The following is an 18338-nucleotide window of genomic DNA, read 5'->3' as shown; positions in this document are numbered from 1 at the left end:
GAAAGCCAGGAGGATAGACAAAGTGAGTAGGAAAGAAAGATGAGGAGAGATGGCGGGGTAGCTACAGTAAAGCCGTTGTATTCCATTGTATTCTGCAGAGCTAACAGGGGACCAATATCAAGAAGGACACTTGCAAGCTGACTGATGAACCAATAGCTAGCTAGGATGTTCACAGACTGACAAGTGGTTGGGAGGCGGGGAAAATGGCTGCACCGGAAAGGTCAGGGGGAGCAACTTTGTACATTACAAAAGTTGATTGTGAAAGTGAAACTTCCACAAAATGTTGAACTTGACCTTCCACCATGAAGGCCAAAAAGCTCACCAACCACAAATCAGATGATGTATTTCTGATTTGGAAGCTTTGTAAGTATTTTAAGAAGACTGCCCTTGAAAACAAATTGACATGTGCAGTTGTGCAAGTAGGTTCACCTTCCACTGTGAATCATGACTGTTCATTTAGATCAAATTGCTTTTTCTACAAAAAAAGCACTTGAATGTGGCAGTAAAGGTGTTTTGTTTTGTTTTGTTTTTTTTCTCTGCACCCTCAGTAGCTGAAGTTTGGAAGTCTGAGCCTTTACAGACCAGTCTGAGTCCCACAGTGGCAATGAACGAGTCCTCTAAATTGGGGTATTTTGTTCAATATTAGTTCAAAAAAATTTTTTTTCTAATTTTTTAAATTTTGAGACAGGATCTGGCTGTTTCCCAGGCTAGCTTTGAACTTGCCATCCTACTGCCTCAGTCTCCGGAACAGCTGGGATTACCGACATCGGTCACAGACCCGGAGAAACTGAAGCACCCAAAAAAATTTCAGATTTGAGCTTGTTAGCAAACAATCATTACAAAGTTATGCAAATGATATGCATCCAATTGGCATAACAGAACTGAAAACCAATAAGCGTTCAACCGCGAATGATTTTTAAATGTTTTTAAATTGCACTTTGTAACATCTCAACTTGTTTATTTTCGGGTTTCTTCAGTTGATCTTTTTAATGCGGGGCTGAGGATGGAACCCAGAACCTCATGCACGTAGGCTACCCCTACACTACATTCCCAACTAACATCTCAATTTACAAGAAAGGATTGATGGTACGCCTCGTTTTAACTGGCTCAACTACTATTCCAATATAAGGAAATTGAGATGGACCACGACCTGGCAGCACCTAAATTCAGGAAAACTAAAAGGCTCTGACAACTCCTCCCACCCCCGGGGCTTTACAAGCCAGGCAAGTGAGGTCACGGCCCCACCTGCCCCTGCATGACCGCCCCTTCCGGTTCTGATCGCGTGGGCGCATAATCCCGCCCTCCCGGCATCCCCTGGGGCAGCCGCAGCCTGAGAAGAGACACGCCCCCGGGGCGCGTGCGCACACGCCGGCAGCTCGGCGCCCCTGTCGCGGGCACGCACGCACGCGCGCGCGCGCTCCCGCCGACGCACGAGGGCCCCTGGGTCCCGGCCTCGCGCCGGGGCGGGCGGAGTGGAGCAGGAGGCGGGGCGGCGGCTTGGCGGGCGGGTCCGGCCCGCGGGCGGCGGCTCCGCAGTTGGCGCTGGCGCTGGCTCGGGCCGAGGCGCCATGGAAGCCGGACCGGGGCCGGAGCACGGTAGCCCGGGCCGGACACCGGAGGAGGGCGCGCGGGCCCTGGCCGAGTTCGTGGCGCTGCACGGCCCGGCGCTGCGCGCCTCGGGCGTCCCGGAGCGGTACTGGGGCCGCCTCCTGCACAAGCTGGAGCACGAGGTGCGGGCCGGGCGGGGCCCACGGCCGGGAGACGGGCGCTTGGCCGCTCCGGAGCCCGCCGGGAAGCGCGCGGCCCTGGCCGGCACGTGCGCGCCAGGCGGGAGGCGGCGGGACCTGGGCGCGCGCAGTCGCAAGGGTGGTGCGCGGGGGACGCGGTGGGCGACTTAGACTCTGCCCCTCGGCGATGCAGGAGCCGCCTGGAGTTTGGGGCCAGAGTTAGAGCAAGAGATCTGACCCTGTCCCCGATCCTCCGAGGCCCAGGCCGGCCAGGGTTGCGTTGGGAACTGGAAATAGGGCTTGGGCGCCTCTTGTGTCCTGGCCCCAAGCAACCCTGTGAGGCGTAGGGCCCATCGCTCCATGTACAGATAAGAAAACAGGGGCTCACCCAAGATCTGTCAGACTCAAGCCCAGAAATTTCTCTCAGCCCATGAATTGTGCAGCTTTAGCTCTTTGGTTTGTAGACGCCTTAAATGTTTCTTCGTTTGGTTTGGGTGCAGCTCACCTTCATTTTGGAGAATAAGATTTGAGGTGGAGGGAGATAGGGAAAGAAGTTACAGGAAAAATGAAGGGTTAGAGCTTTCTGGACTTCTCTTTGTGGGGTCAACTCCTGTGTGCCTGCCTGCTCTAACCTGTGCCTTCGGAGGTCTCCTGCTCATTTTGACTGAGAGGCAGGTGCCAGATGGGGCCTTTCCCTAGCGGGAGCCAGGCTCCTCTGCAGAACACAGCCTCTAAAGCCTGGACTGCTTAGTGGTGCAGATGACTCCGGGCCAGAAATTGGGAGTCCCACGAGCTTGATTGCTGAACTACCTGGCCCTCTCAGCCAGCTTCCCTCCCTGAGTATTCCTAGCTGGACCAGATCGTTCCCCCCTACAACAGGTGAGCTTTTGGTTGGAACTGCCCTTTGAATTTTGAATTTGCCCATTTCCTGAGCTAGCTATGCAATCATTTCTAAAATGTGGGCAGTACCAGCAGGCCCCAGCTCCCCGCAGCCTGGAGATCACGAAGGGAGAGGCAGCCGCCGTGTGGCTCTGGTGTCTAGCGGTTGTGGGTGTGGATGCCTCTTTAGCCTATGCTGTTTCAACGTAGAGTGGAGGTTTCATCCTAAGTGGAGCATCTGTATTTGGTTTTTAAAAAGGTGCCATGGCAGTGGCACCACCTCACGGGACAGGTGTTCTGTGGCACGATTTTCTTCCCATCACCCTTGACCTTAATTCTGGCACCATTTTTTGAGGACTTTTCCAGACCTGTGCAGGCTGGGGTGGGAGGGCCCCAATTTGTTAGGATCCTGTCGTGCTGAGAGAAAGGAGGACAGTGTGGCAATGCGCTGGCCCCAGCCCGGCCTGCCTCAGCAGTGGTAGGTCCTCACAAGGGCAGGTCGCTCGCCATGGAAGTCCTGGCCTCATGTGGAAAGCACGAGTGGTGGGACAGGTGCACCTGGCTGGCTGGGGACTCGCAGGGAGCTGAGGACTCAGCCACCATTGGGCAGTACATAGAGGATGGTCCCAGTGTCATGTCCTCTCTTCCTTGGCCACCCTGGCTGCTGTGCCCTCCACAGGGTCAGCCAGTGATTTTCCATTAAGCTCCCAAGCCATTACCAACGGAGCTGAGTCACCAAGATGCCAGACACAAACCTGCAGCCATTGTCACAGAGTGAGACCTGCTCTGAGGGCCCAGGTGTGAGGTGGGAGGGAACGTGCCACCAAAACCAGCACCTGCCGTAGAGAAGGGCGCTGGCCCACCACCCCAGTCCAACTCCTGCGTGGCCTTCCCACTGGCAACCGCTCCCCTTGCTGTCTCCACAGGGGGGAGTACGCCAGGATCAGGCAGGCCCAGAGGGCTTGCAAGGGACAGCCGAGGATTTGGGAGCACCGGGCAAACGAGCCCCGGGCTCCAGCCCAGGCTTAACCGAGGCCAGGCTGCCCCGCTGAGCAGCAGGTCTGCTCCACCCTGCGCAGCCGTCCCCGCTCCTGGACTTCCTTTCCTCCACCTCCCCAGAGCCCCGCCTTTGGGAGTTCACCCCTGTGTCCTATCCAGAAACCAACTCTTGCTCTCCAGGCCTCAGCCACCCACCTGGTGCTCGGATGGCCTTCCTCATGACCATGGAGTGCCAGTCCTGACCACAGCCCAAATGCCGCCTGTGCCTGAGTAGGTAGCTGGTGTCCAGCTGCCCAAGTGGCAAGAGGTTTCAGGGAGGACCACAGTCAAGTCCCCTCTGCATGTCAGAACCTAATGTACACTCTAATCCCCAAAGCAGTCCCTGAAGGAGGTGACCCCTTCAAAGGGAAGAAACAGCCACAGAATGTGCTGGGACCACGTGTTTCTAAAGCCCTCCTGTGGTCCAGGCCCATTCTGAGCCCTTGGGTGTGCAAACCACCTAGCCCCCAGCACCCCCTTGAGGTGGTCCAGTTGCACCCACTAGACAGAGGTGTAGGAAGTGGGAGAGCCGTTCATGCCCAGGTGCAGAGTCCGAAGACACCCCCCCCACCTCATCACCAGCTGGTGGCAGGAACCAGGACCAGCCTGGCTCCAAAGCCCATGAGAGGAGACCTGCTAAGGGACTTGAATTGTCCTTGGCCAGGGAAACGCACTCTGCCCTGAGGATGGCTCCAGACCCCTCAGCTGTTTCTTGCCAGCCCTGGGCTATTGTCTGGGCTGACAGGGTGACAGGGCCTCAGCTACTCTGGTGTTAGATCACTTCTGGTGAGAGGGACATGCTCCCCAGCCACCAGGACCCTGACCCCCATTCACCTCCAGTGTGACCAGAGCCACCCTCTGCCATTGGGACCTCGTCCCTAGAAAGCGGGAGACCTAGGCTAGAGAGCTTTCCACCACATAAACAGTCCTTTTGCACGCATGGGGTCCCACGTGCCTGGGGCGATGGCGTGAGAACAGCATGGGTGACCTCCTGTGATGTTCTAGGAGCCTCCATTTACCCACTTGGTGGGTTTTGTGGGTGGGTTGGGTAGTAAATAGGTCTGCTCCTCAGAGGAGTCAGGCCCCCGGCAGCAGTCGCGGCTGTGGTGGGTGGTCAGGGGTAGGGTCTCTGCCCCACACCTGCTGACCCATGCTCTGGCCCCAGGTCTTCGACGCAGGGGAGATGTTCGGGATAATGCAGGTGGAGGAGGTGGAGGAGGAGGAGGATCCGGCCGCTGGGGAAGCACGGAGGAAGCAGCCCAACCCTGGGGGTGAGCTGTGCTACAAGGTCATTGTGACCAGCGAGAGCGGGCTTCAGGCTGCAGACCCCAACAGGTAGGATCCCAGGCCCGGAATTCATGGTGGCGCCTCCGCCGCCTCCTCCAGGGTCTGACCTGCTTTTACAGAGCTTGCACCAAAATTTTGACTGCTGGAGTGAAACTCACTGTAAGCACTTGTGTGCTTCCTATTGCTCAGTTCTAGGACAACCCAGGGCTGCAGGGTAGTGTCTGCCCCAACACTTGACGGCCCCTGAGCGCCTGCCTGTGATCTCACCATTGTCACAGTGGTCCCTTATGGGGTATAAGACTCTGGGTTTTGGCCAGCATTGTGCACACCTGTAATCCCAGCAGCTCGGGAGGCTGAGGCAGGAGAATCATGAGTTCAAAGCCAGACTCAGCAAAAGTGAGGCACTAAGCAACTCAGTGAGATGCTGGTTTTGCTGAAGCATTTGGGTGGATGAGGGTGCTGCAGGTGCCTGTTCCTGAGCGTGGCTTCTCTGAGACCCAGAGCAGAGCTGGTCCTGCCCAGGGCATCCTGTCTCCTGTCAGAGTCCTTGTTGGAATCAGACCTGCTGACCTGTCTCCCGCAGAGCTCTTGCCACCTCCTCCACCAGCCCAGCACCCTTCCCCCATCACTCTGGGGCCCAGGCTTCCTTGGCTCCCAGTGCAGTGAGCCCTGCGTGCACCTGGGCCCAGGCCTGGTGACTCATGCCAGCAGCCACCGCAGCTCACGTGGCACTTGGCCCTCACCACACACCCTGCCCACGGGGTCACACTTGCCCAGGGTCCCTCCTGCATACATCTTCGAGGGCCCGGCTCTGCCCTGTGCTGTGGAGTCTTCTCTCCAAACCTCCATTTGTTTCAGGATATGCAACAAACCAAAAAACAAAATGTAAGCACAGCAAAATAAACGCTCCTGAACTTGCCCTGAACCTGGGGACCAGCGCGATACCTGTCCCTTTCACGTTAAAGGGGGATGGATTCAGCCAGGGGCTCCCTCGCCCGTGGGGCAGTTGAGCATTTGGAGCCTCCTAAGCGAGCAGGGCCCCACACCCGGCAGCCCCGTCCCGGGGGTGGCAAGCAGGCCTGGCCTCAGACCTGCAGCGGGCGCACCCTGCCCACCATGATCTTGCCGGAGCTACGTGCCTGTGGGCTCACAGCCGCTCCCTCCAGAAGCCTGGTGTGCGTGGGCACGTTCTGAGTGGCGGCTCCTTTGCCCACCTGCTGCAGCCGCCCAGTGTGAGGGCCTTTGCTTTAGCCTAGCGCCTGCCCCTGTAGGGAGCAAGGTGGGCACGGGGAACCGAGCCTGTCTCCAGCCACTCGGCCAGCGTGGGTGCTCACATGAGTGACCGCTGTTGCTTCTCGCCAGCTCGCAGCCTAGTCAAGAGTGCTGGATAGCGCTCGCTTCGGCAGCACGTGCACTAAAATCGGAGCCATACAGAGAAGATCAGCATGGCCCCTGTGCAAGGATGACACGCAAATTCGTGAAGCGTTCCGTGTTTTGTGCAGCCTTTTAGAGGGCTCATAATTGTATATTCTCAAAAATAAGACTCAGGGTGCGATGAGTAATATCCAATATTGAAATGTAACTTTCATACGAAAATATTCTTGTAATCTACAAAAAAAAAAAAAAAGTGCTGGATATTTGGAGGTATTCTTTTTCCAATTAGCACTTTTTTTTGGTACCAGGGTGCACCCAGGGCCACTTAACCACTGAGTCGCATCACCACCAGCCCTTTTTAATATTTTATTTAGACAGGGTCTTGCTGAGTTGCTTAGGACCTTGCTAAACTGCTGAGCTGGCTTTGAACTTGATCCTCCTGCCTCAGCCTCCCAAACTGCTGGGATGGCAGGCGTGGCCCCCCCACCGGCTCCAATTAACAGAACAGTGGGTTTCATTGTGGCACTTCAGTCACCGGCTCCCAGCCCTCCCTCCCCCATCCGCTTCCTCTTCATTGGTCTCCCTGGCGCTGGTTCTCTAGACCCATGTGATGCTCACAGCCACCTAGTCTTGGGAAGTGGGACCCCGACTGACCTGCATTAGAGCTTGGAGGGGGTGACTTGCTCAGGGCCATATTCTGAGTGACAGAACTGCAGTCTTGGCTGAAACCCATCCGTAACTATGGTGCTGGGGAAACCGAGTCTCAGAAGGATTGGTGCCAGGACCTGGCCACAGCCCTGGGTCTCTTCTCCCTTCTAGTCCTCTTCCCCCTTTCCCTTTTTGCCGTGCCTGCCTGGCAGCTCACGTGTGTGTCTACAGCATCTTCCTCATCGACCACGCCTGGACGTGTCGTGTGGAGCATGCCCGCCAGCAGCTACAGCAGGTGCCAGGGCTGCTGCACCGCATGGCCGCCTTGATGGGCATTGAGTTTCATGGTGAGCTGCCCAGCACAGAGGCTGTGGCCCTGGTGCTGGAAGAGATGTGGAAGTTCAACCAGACCTACCAGGTGGCCCACGGGGTAAGCCAGCCACTGGGCCCCAGGGGAGGGCAGCACAGGCAGAGCCTTTGTGGCCTTGGGCTGTCAGGGCTAGTGGGGTCTGAGGGGCCACACCTGGTAGTGCTCAGTGGGCGGCTGCGTTGTGGAGGAGGTGGGCCTGCCTGGCCAGCAGGGGTCCAGGGCCACGGCTTGGGTTTCTGGGTCGGGGTCTGCTCTCCTTGGGCACAGTCCAGGGTCACCTCTGGAAGGGGCGTTTTCTCCTGTGGCCCATGGAAAGCACGCTCAGTCCCAGGCCTCACAGGAGAGGCCCCAGCCCTCGGACCCCTCACCTGAGCCTAGACAACTCTGCGGCCTCTGCCCTGTTCCCTTCCGTTCTCTGTGACTCTGTGTCACCCCTGGGAGCAGGGCCTAGCCCTGTTGGCCTGTCCCCACGTCCTCACCACCTGGGGCTCTGCAGGCCCAGCCCTCGCCACTCAGTTTGAGAAGCCATACTCGCTTCTTGTAATTCAGCCTCGATGCCGCCGCCTCCAGGAAGCCTTCCCTGAACTCAGCCACCCCTCCCCTCCACACGTAAAGTCCAGGCACATCCACGTGTTGACGGGACCAGTGCCCTTGGACCACACAAGTTGTCACACTGATCTACAGGGGCAGGACCTCTGCCCAGGAGGGACTTGGGCTGACCCACCAGGCTCAGGAGAGCTAGGCACCCCATACTTCCGTGGGCCGCAGCAGGTGGGCAGTTGGAGGGCGCCGGGCAGAAGGGGCAGGCGTGGACGTGTGGGTGAGGGTCGCTGCTGTGCCCTGCCCACAGACGGCCGAGGAGAAGGTGCCGGTGTGGTACATCATGGACGAGTTCGGCTCGCGGATCCAGCACGCGGACGTTCCCAGCTTCGCCACGGCGCCCTTCTTCTACACGCCCCAGCAGGTGGCCTACACGCTGCTGTGGCCGCTGAGGGACCTGGACACCGGCGGTAAGTCGGTGCCCGCCACCCGAGGGAGGGGCCTCGCCAGCCTCTTAACGCCCCCACTCACGGGCACGCGTGTCTTGGCGCAGAGGAGGTGACCCGGGACTTTGCCTATGGAGAGGCAGACGCTCTGGTCCGGAAGTGCATGCTGCTGCCCTGGGCCCCCGCCGACCTGTCGGACCTCAGCTCCTCCACGCCCGAGCCGCCCGCCGAGTACTACCAGGTGTGGCCCGCCGCCTCGTTGACCCCAGCCGTGTGCTTGGTGGCTGCTGAAGGCTCTCCATCTGGTCACCACGTTACTGAGTACCGCTGGGTACTGGCCTGAGCTGCTCACGGAGTCGGGAGGCATCTGGGGACATCTGGGAACAGATCTCAGCTGGAGCAGGCAGCCTGTGGCCACGTGGCTTGGACATGGGAGCTGGTCCTCGCAGGGCATGGCGGGTGCTCATTAGGGAGGGAGTCGTGAGCCTGGGCTCCCCTGGGTGGCCTCAGGTGACTGGTTCTGGGACCACTGTGGACACCAGGATCTCCAGGTGCTGGAGTCCCCTTGCCAGGTGGCATGGTGTTTACCTGGAGCCTCACTCACCGTCCCGACACCTTGGTCACCTGGGTGCCCCGGGATGCCTAACATGGGAAACGCTGTCTGAAGGGATGTCATGAGACTCAGGAGTGTGACGGGAAGGTCCTGTGCTCAGGACAGATGGCCTGACCCGCTTAGGGTGACTGAGGAAGGAGAAGCCCGGGACCAGCAGGCCGAGCAGGTTCCACACGCTGTGGTCCCTTTCCCAGCCCCCTGCAGGCAGACCCTCGCCCATAGTGCTCCTTGTCACTGTCCCCAAAATCGAAGCCATGCTCCCTCTGTGGGCAGCCTCCTGGTCAGGGCCCCACCAAGATGCTGCTGGCCCACTCAAGTGCCTGGCCGGTGGTGAGAGGCCACACAGGCCCGGCACCAGGGCTGCTGGCTGTGGACTGGGTGGTTGAGGCCCAGGGAAGGAGTGGATCCTGGAGAACACGGCCTCTGCCCCAGCCTCCCGCCCTGCCCGTGGGGTCCCGCCCTGTGGAGCACGCTGTCCTCTGCCGTCGTCCATGGGCAGAGGCCACGGACTGCACCCCTTCCGCCGTGTCTGGGAGCCAGAGGACGGGCTTGAACTGGGCGGCTGGCAGTGCCACCAGTGGGCAGGGGTGGGCGTGGGCCTGGTCCTGGGTCTGGCAGCACCTCAGTGGAAGCCAGTGGTGCCCAAGTGGCCCACACCAGCCAAGGGGCTACCCTCGTTGGACCAGAGGCACGCCCATGCCTGTGGTGTGCTGGATGGACTCTGGCCTGTGCAGCGAGCCGATCAGGGGACCAGTTGTGAGGATGCCTGGGGACAGTTGCGTCGAGGCCTTGAGGCTGTTCGTGGCGGGCAGTTCTCTTCCTGCTGGGGAAGCTCTGTGCCGACAGGAGACGGGCCAGCCCGGCTTCACCGTGGCCACCAGCTAACGGCCAGACCCTAGCAGCTCACAGCAGCAAACCTGTCACCTGCCTCGGTTTCCGTGTCGGGAGCGGTTGGGCGCTGAGCTCTGGCTGGGCTCGGGGGCTCACAGGGCTGGGAGGTCTGCAGCTCCTGGGGCTGAGCTTGCCCCAGGTGCCACGTGCCCAGGGACCCTGCTGGCTGTGGGCCCCGTTGGGCTGCTGGAGCCTCCCGCCTCTCGGAGGCTGACTCCCTGGAGCTGGTGCTGAGAAGTAACTCCCTGGGGCCGGGCCGCACTCGCGGTGGGTGCCTTCCCAAGGCCCGGGTCTGGCTGTGAGTCCCTGTGGGCAGATTTTAACCTGTGACAGCATATGACAGCATATGCTGGGAACAGCCTCAGGGCTCCCCTGGGACCCTCAGCCCCCCTCAGACAGGCCTGCCAGCTGCTTACGCCTGTGACCTGGAGCCAGTCCTGGGAAGGTTGAAAAGTTTACCTTGTTCTTTTGACACCAGAAAAGAGCACAGGGCACCACAGGGCCTTGCGCTCCAGAACCCCAGTCAGGGGCCTGGGGCTGCCCCCGAGGGCCGGGTGGGGGCACGTTCTCTTGCTCCCTTCACTGAGGTCTGTTCCTGCCTCTGTTTCCTCCTAGGCCATTTTGGAGGAAAACAAGGAGAAACTGCCACTTGCCATCAGCCCTGCAGCCCGTCCCCATGACCACATCTTCAAGTAGGTGCCCCTTCTGTGCCCTGGGACCCCTCAGTTGCCGACTCCCACACTTGCCCCCGGCCCAGACCCTGGAGCACGCCTGGCACATGAGTCCTGGCCTGGCAGCTCGGTGCCAAAGTGCTGGACAGAGATCTCGGGACCACAGAGAGAACAGCAGGCAGCAGGGGCCCGACCTCACCCTCGGAAGTAGGAATGGAGAGGGGTGGACACGCTGTGGCGAGGACACCCTGGGCTGGAGTGCCACCCATCCCTGCCACCCCTGGCCCCAGGCACTGAGGCCACGTCCCAGCCCATCTGTGACCTGAGAACAGGCTGGCCCCTCCCCAAAGTGGGGTGCCTGTGCTGAGGTGCTGGGTACCTCATCACCTGGGCTGCCAGGAGAGGCCCTTCCTGGGGCCTGCAGGTGTGGACGGGTGGATCACGAAATCCAAGCGGGCAGGCCCAGGCTGGACCTCGTGTGGAGGCGGTCATTCCGGTTTCTCAGTCTCAGATGGCTGAGCACCACGTGTCCCTCTGGGGAGAAGGAAGAAGTCCGGGCACTGTGCCCATCCAGTGCTGAGCAGGGCCTGGGCAGGTCCCACCCCGTCCGGACACACAGGCCTCTGCCTTCGTGCCAGCCTCTTGTGGGAGACCCCCAGACACCTCCCTGGGCACCAGCCTGGTCCAGCCAGAAATGGGCAGCTCGCTGCGCTCGGGCCACAGAGCCCGACCCCTCTCCTGAGGGCGGAGCCATGCAGGCCGCACAGGGGCTCCTCCTGAGGCGCAGGCCTGGCCTGCCCCTGCCCCTGCCCCTGCCCCTGCCCCACCGCCCAGCAGGGCTGAAACTTGTGGAGGCCCCACCCGTGCTCCTCGCTCACAGCCACCCTTCAAGCTCTCCAACCTCAGGGGACTGACCACCTGGCCTGCCCTGCCCTGCCTGGCCATCCCCTGAGCCCAGGGTCCCCGCTGCCTGCCTGGCTCCTCGGCCTGTGCCCCTCCCGCCCTCACATCAGCTCGACCCTTCGATGGGCTGGTCCCCACCCCGCAGAGGGCTTCAGGCAGGAAGTGAGGCCTCCCCAGCGCTTGTCTTGACCACACGCTGGCCTCTCAGGTCCCCGCTTTGGGCGGGGCCTGCGGCGTGAGCTCCTTTTCGAGGCTGAGGCCTCGACCCTCTGTGGAAATCCATCTGCTCTGGCCTCCTTTTCCAGGTGGAGGACGGCCTTTGCTCAGCTCAGTCTGTTGATCCTGGTGACAGACGAGGCAGGCGGGGTCTCCGTCCCTCCACAGACGAGCGGAGGGAGAGGGCGAGGCCCGGGCCGCTCCCCACTCAGCCTGCCTCTCCCCAGGGTCCACACGGACGTGCGGCAGGTGCTCAGCCACCTCACTCACCCGCGCTTCGCCTTCACCTCGCGCGAGGCGGACGCCGACGTCCTCTACCACTTCTCGCACTTCAAGGACTACAGGTGGGGTGCCGCCCAGCTGCCGGGCTCCCGCTGCCCTCCCAGCCCACCTGCCCTGAGCCTCCGTTCCTGCCACGCCCGCAGGACCCTCAGCCAGGAGCGCCCGCAGGTGCTGCTGAACCAGTTCCCCTGCGAGAGCCTGCTGACGGTGAAGGACTGCCTGGCCTCCGTCGCTCGCCGTGCGGGGGGCCCCGAGGGCCCGCCCTGGCTGCCCCGGACCTTCAACCTGCGCACGGAGCTGCCCCAGTTCGTCAGCTACTTCCAGCAGCGGGAGAGGCGGTGAGCCCCCAGACCCAGCGCCTGGCTGCCAGAGGCCCCCGCAGCATCCCGTCCGCACGTGGTGGTGCCCAGCTGCTCGTTGGCTGAGCCCCTCCTGTGTGCGGGGTGCTGACCACCTCACCCTCACCTCTCTGGGGCCTCTGCGCCCGAGGCTCTGAAATCCTCCTCCCAGGCCCCACCTCCGATCCTGCCTCTGCGTCGTCCCCAGGACTCCTTAGGGCATGTTGGCCTTCCCCGTGGTGACCAGGGTCCTGGGGTGCTTGGCCAGCTGGGTAGGCACCAGGGTGTAGCCTCGCCACCTCCTCCCCGCAGGGGTGAGGACAACCACTGGATCTGCAAGCCCTGGAACCTGGCCCGCAGCCTGGACACGCACGTCACCAGGAGCCTGCACAGCATCATCCGGCACCGAGAGAGCACTCCCAAGGTGGGCTGTGGCCTGGGTGCTGGGCGCCCCATCCACGGGAGGGGCTCCAGGGGTCCGGACCTCTGCAGACAGGGCCAGGTATCTGCCATGACTGTCACCCGGCACATGGGATTGCCCCACCCTCCCTCCACTGTGCCTCTGCCAGCAGTGGGTGGGGCCGTGCCGGAGTCCAGGTAGGATCAGCAAGATCCTCAGAACTGTCCAGGGGTAGCCGGGTGTGGTGGCGCACGAGCAGGTGGCCAGACGTGGACACGGAGCCCCCCAGGCCTGTGGCGGTGCTCCCATGAGGGTGGGCCGGGCTGTGGCTGCAGAGGGGGCGCCTGTACGAGGCCAGGGCTGGAAGGAGGTGGACTTAGTCCCCCTGGTGGCCACTCGGGACAGTGAACAGGTTGCTGGAGTTGTGGGGAGAATCTTGTCTTCAAACCCTGAAGCTCGGGGTGTTTTCTCTCCTCAAGTGGAGACGCACACGAGGAGGGGCTGCCAGCCAGAGCGGGGTCTGAACGGCGGGAGGAGGGTCCCTCGTGGACACCGAGGAGCCTGCCAAGGGTGCGGGATCTCGCCATGCTGTGTCCTGCCCATGAGCTGGGAGCGGCCAGTGAGCCTGCGCCTGTCCCCAGGTTGTGTCCAAGTACGTGGAGAGCCCCGTGCTGTTCCTGAGGGAAGACGTGGGCAGCGTCAAGTTTGACGTGCGCTACGTGGTGCTGCTGCGCTCCGTGAGGCCGCTGCGGCTGTTCGCCTACGACGTGTTCTGGCTGCGCTTTTCCAACCGGTGGGAGTGGCCCCGGGCTCCCTCCGTGGGACGCAGGCCTGACCCCTGGGCATCGGGTGGTGGTGACGGGCCCTGCCCCTCCCGAGTGTCCACGCAGTGGCCGTGACCTGTGATGGGACAGGGGCGAGCCCAGGCGTGTCACAGAACCTTCACAGTGTGCTCCCCGTGGGCCCCCACCCCGCAGTGGGAAGGGGCAGGGCTGGGAAGGTGCTCGGAGCCCTGGAGCCAGCCCGTCTGTCTGTCTGTCTGTCCCCAGGCCCTTCGCACTTGATGACCTCGACGACTACGAGAAGCATTTCACTGTCATGAACTACGACCCGGATGTGGTGCTGAAGCAGGTGGGGCACCAGGAGACACCTGCAGGTTCCTGTGTCCCTTCAGGGCGCCCGTCACCTGAAGAGGGCTGTGCCCGAGGGTGTGGGGGCTCAGCGGGCTCGCCCAGGAAGACAGCCCGTCCCTCTAGCGCTCTGAGCACAGGACGGATGGGGCCCCAGAGCTGCCTGCGGCCTGCCCCCCACCCGCCTGCCTGCCCCCGCCGGCCTGGGGCCCTTCCTGGATCCACCTCTCGTCTTCCCTGGGTGTCTGTCCTGCGCGCAGCCCCTGGCGGTGCTGAGGTGGGGCTTGGGGGCGCCGGCCAGGAGGCCTCGGGCCACGCACCTTCCCAGGTGTATCAAGCCAGGGCTGCAGGCGGCTCACCTGGGCCAGCACCAGCGCAGTCCTGGGAGGAGGAAAAGAGAGATGGCAGCACGTCCGTTGCCCCTAAGCCCTCCGCCCTGCTGGCGAGTTAGCAAGTGTCAGACGAGACGTGGGCGCCCCCGCCACCCGTCCAGGCCAGCCTGGGCTCCTCAGCGTGAGCGTGTCCCCGGACACTCAAACCCTGGCTGCCCTCGTGGTGTGGGTGTGGCCACGGCCACCGTGTGCTCCACACACCTGCGACTCTGCTGCCGAGGTCCCGCTCCTGGGTGGTTTGCCCAGTGCAGCAGCGGGGCGCCCTGGCACCTAGTTCCCACGGTGTTCACCGGGCTGTGTGGGGCATCCTCGGAGGCACCCTGCTGACCCCTGCCCAAGAAGTCCTCTGGCAGGACTTGCAGGTCGGGAGCTGCCACCTGGCCAGGCCACGTGCTCCTGCTGCTGCTTGTCCCTCTTAGGTCCTTGGCCGTGTTCAAGGCCTGCACCCAGAACAGCCATCAGGGCCCCAGAACCTGGCTGGCGCCGAGTCCCTTCCCTCTACTTCCTGGGGTGTCATCCCCGGAAGCCCTGTGCAGGAGACGTGTCCTGTCCACGTGCGGGGCTCCGTGGGGCTCGCCCTGGCTTGCCCTTCCCTGAAAGAAATGCGAGCCAGCGTAGAGTCTGGGCCAGGTGGAGGCCTGGCTGCTTTTCAGCAGTGCCGTGGCCAAGGTGGACCTGGAGATGGGTCCGGGCTCTGCGTCATGCAGGGTGTCCTGAGTGGGGTGCTGAGCCAGCCTGACGCTGCTGCCTGTGGCAGCCTCTGGCACCCCTAAATCAGCTTGCTGGGCAGGCACAGTCCCCTTCAGAGGAGGCTCGGGAGGTTGGCATGCTTTCCCAGAGTTTGAACCCAGTCTCGTTTCTCCCCTTTGTACCCTGAGGGGCTGGGGCCACATGCTGTCCTGCAGTGCTGACCTCCTGTGACCCCAGCAAGTGTCAGAGCAAGAGCAGGCACCTGGCCCCATGTGTTGCAGGTACATTACAATGAGTTCATCCCTGAGTTTGAGAAGCAATACCCAGAGTTCCCCTGGAGTGGCGTCCAGGTGAGTCCCGAGCTCCTCCGGCGCTAGGAGGCCCACTGCGGTCCTGCAGGAGCCCCCTCCCTCTGGACTGGGAGGGCTCTGTGCCTCTGGAGGTCCTCCTCCTCCCGCTGAAGCTGGTGGAAATGACTTGGGCTAGGACTGTCCCCTCCCTCCTACTCTGGCACTGTGGGGCACTGCAGGGGTTCCTTAGCAGGGGGAAATGCCTGGGAGGCACTGGGCACCTGGGACAGCCAGAGGACAACAGGCTCCACCTGGTCCAGCAGCCTGAGCCCACTGGAGACGGGCTGGACCTCGGGTCCTCTAGTGAGCCCCAGGGGTACTGGGGCAGATGGGTTGGGGGTGTAGCTCACGGGCGGGGCACTTGCCTAGAATACAAGTTCCTGGGTTTGATCCCCAACACCAGAAGTAAAGTGGACCCCCAGAACAAGGGGACAGTGTCAGGTAGAGGTGACATGACAGGTCTAGAGTTGCACAGGATGTGGGAGGGGTTGGCTTGGGCCATTTGGGAGCTAGGGCTCTTTCAGGGCCAGTGAATTGAGAGGCTGCTGTGGGAGGCTAGTCCCCGCATCAGGACCCAGCAGGCCCTTGGACTTGGCCTCCTCGTCCCTAGGCGGAGATCTTCCGGGCCATCACGGAGCTGTTCCAAGTGGCATGTGCCAAGCCACCACCCCTGGGCCTCTGCGACTACCCCGCATCCCGGGCCGTGTATGCCGTTGACCTCATGCTGAAGTGGGACAACCGCCCTGATGGTGAGGGACCCCAGCCCACAACCCACTGTGCAGGCCTCCCTGGACAGACATGCCCAGCAGGGAGAGCGGGCCCTGCGCCCCTTCCCCAGCCACTATGCCAGGCGTCCTTGGACTGGAATCAACCAGGAAGTCTAGACTGAGCAGCCTGGCCTGCCTGGCCACTGGGAGGGGACACACCGCTGTGCAGAGTGGACAGGGGAGGGTGGTGGGCGGGAAGAGGTCAGGAGCCCTCGTGAGAGCACCTGTCCCCATACAGCCCTGGCCAGGCCCTCTGGGTGACAGCCAGCCCTGCCAGCACTGCCTCTGCTTCCTCTCTGGGACTGAACTCTGGGCATCTGCTTGCAGGGACGTACTCTCCCTCCCAAGGGCCAGGGTCGTCTCCTGCTTTACCCAGGGGCAGGTACCAGGCCAGCCTGCAGAACCCGGAGACCCAAGTTCCAGGCCCTGCCCGGGGCCCGTTCCCAGGGCCTGCACAGACCCGGCCCTCCCAGCAGCAAGGCGCCCGGCCTCACCCGCTGCCCTCGCCCCCAGGGAAGCGAGTGATGCAGCCCCAGATCCTGGAGGTGAACTTCAACCCAGACTGTGAGCGAGCCTGCAGGTACCACCCCAGCTTCTTCAACGACGTCTTCAGCACCCTGTTTCTGGACCAGCCCAGCGGTTGCCATGTCACCTGCCTCGTCTAGGCCCTTCCGCTTGGCCTCGGGGACAAAGTTCCTGCCTCAGTTCTCTGAGTTCCTCCTGCCACGTCCCTGACCCACCACCACCTCTTCTCCCATCCCTGTCCAAGTCACAGCCTCAGCCCAAATTCTCTGCCTCCGGAGCCCTGTCCCTGCTTCTCCCGCTGGGATTCAGGGCCCGCCTCTGCTGTGGGTCAGTGAGGGTGTCGCTGGGGCTGAAATTACCCCAAGCCCCCTCCACACCCCTCACCTCTGACTGCATTAGTGAGTCCCCAGCTTGGCCAGGCCTTTGTTCCTGGTACCACTGGAGTTTGGTTCCGGGGCTGCTGTTCCAGAGGTGTTAGGGGGTGGAGTTCCTTAGAAACAGGGCTCTACGTAAATGAGGCCTGCGTGGGTCTCCTTCCGTCAGCCCCCTTGCCTCATGGTGCCCCTGAGCAGGGCAACGCACGCCCCAGAGTAGCCTGGGGAAACCGCTGACCGCCCAGCTGCGCTCCACCAGAACCTCACCAGCAGACCTCCCGCTAACTTCCGGGCGGGAGGACCACGGGTTTTCCCTTGCTGTTCCCTTCTCATTTTGGGGAAGTGGGCCTGGTGGGGTTCCCCCCAGGGCCCGCCTGCTCACTGGGCCCCTCACCAGCCTCTGAGACAGGCTGAGGCTCTGGCGAGGGTCTCAGGGACAATTGTGGGGGGCGGAGCAGCAGGCAGAGGTGGCGGAGCAGGGCGATCCATTCCAAGGAGGGCCTTAAAGCCAGGTGTTGGCTTCACTGAGGTCTAGAGTCAAAATGTCAGAGTTTTGTTTTTTAATTTATGGGAAGAAAATGTTAAGTTTTCGTTCTTTCCTAACTTTGTTTCTGGAATTCATAGTCATGGTCAGCGTGTCGTTGTTTTGTCTTGTGGTCTTGGGGATCGGACTCGGGGCTTCTCACTTGCTCGACAGGTGTCTGCCCCTGAGCTGCATCCCCAGCCCTTTTTTATTTTGGAACACGATCTCACGAAGTTGCTCAGGCTGGCCTTGAACTTGTGGTTCTCTGGCTTCGGCCTCTGGGCAGCTGGCTCGCAGGCCTGTGCCATGGTGCCCAGCGGCTGCCAGTGGCTCTGGTGTCGCTGCAGTGCAGCGGGTCAGTCTGACTGCAGACGGCAAGCACTGCTCCGGAACTCCTGGGGCCCAGGAGAACGGGACAGGGATCTGGCGTTTGTTCCATTTTTGAAGCTAAAAGCAATTCTCATAACAAAACTCGACGTCATTCTGCCTGTCCCTGTCTCCGGGCACGTGGGCCCCCTCTGGCTCCCCTCACCCTTTAGCTGGGCATTGCCCTCCCTTTGCCCAGTAGGGCCAGGGCTGTCATGGGCAGGGTGGATGCTGCCTCTGGTTCTTCCTCCTGGACGGAGCTGCTGGCCTCCCACCTCCCGCCCGCTTGATTTGTACTGCAATAAAGTATATGCCTTCTTTTGCAGCTGCTCCTCTCGAGTTATGGTTACGATTAGGGTTTGGGCGGGAGCACAGGCCTAGCCTGGCGTGGCAGCCGTGTCCCCTAGAGTGGAGATTGTGATGTAGTGTGGGGCATTTAGACCTCCAGGTCCCCAGCCCACAGACCCATTTCCCAGCGCTGGTCCCGATTCCCAGCTGGTGGTAGAGGGTGTGGAGCTGAGGTCCGTCTGGGCTCCACCAATGCCCAGGGTCCTCAGTGCTCATGGGAGCCTTGAGATCTGGCTCTACCCTTAGGCCT

General features: G+C 61.8%; 1 protein-coding gene and 1 non-coding gene across 2 annotated transcripts; both read left to right on the top strand.

The window, feature by feature from the left end:
- The first annotated feature begins 1414 nt into the window (after positions 1-1414).
- Positions 1415-18065, top strand: Ttll12 (tubulin tyrosine ligase like 12). Its single transcript, XM_047550764.1, has 14 exons — positions 1415-1730; positions 4810-4979; positions 7185-7383; positions 8174-8333; positions 8417-8550; positions 10429-10505; positions 11831-11947; positions 12029-12223; positions 12536-12647; positions 13265-13416; positions 13673-13754; positions 15117-15185; positions 15796-15934; positions 16466-18065. The coding sequence occupies exons 1-14, from the start codon at positions 1569-1571 to the stop codon at positions 16615-16617; spliced, it is 1920 nt and encodes a 639-aa protein (XP_047406720.1). The 5' UTR covers positions 1415-1568; the 3' UTR covers positions 16618-18065.
- LOC124984185 (U6 spliceosomal RNA) lies at positions 6322-6428 on the top strand. The gene has a single exon (XR_007108639.1). It is a non-coding gene; the product is annotated as a U6 spliceosomal RNA (small nuclear RNA).
- Positions 18066-18338: the final 273 nt, after the last annotated feature.

This window comes from Sciurus carolinensis, chromosome 4 (assembly GCF_902686445.1).
Source record: "Sciurus carolinensis chromosome 4, mSciCar1.2, whole genome shotgun sequence".
Taxonomy (NCBI): Eukaryota; Metazoa; Chordata; class Mammalia; order Rodentia; family Sciuridae; genus Sciurus; species Sciurus carolinensis.
Note: the sequence above shows the minus strand (reverse complement) of the source record. Positions and strands in the feature narration are given on the sequence as shown.

What these genes read in the sequence shown, in the direction of transcription:
- Ttll12 (XM_047550764.1), top strand. Translation starts at nt 1,569, where the DNA reads ATGGAAGCCGGACCGGGGCCGGAGCACGGTAGCCCGGGCCGGACACCG. An exon ending in CGCCCGCCGAGTACTACCAG is followed by an intron (nt 8,551 to 10,428) that starts GTGTGGCCCGCC and finishes GTTTCCTCCTAG; the next exon opens with GCCATTTTGGAGGAAAACAA. An exon ending in GTGGGACAACCGCCCTGATG is followed by an intron (nt 15,935 to 16,465) that starts GTGAGGGACCCC and finishes CCTCGCCCCCAG; the next exon opens with GGAAGCGAGTGATGCAGCCC.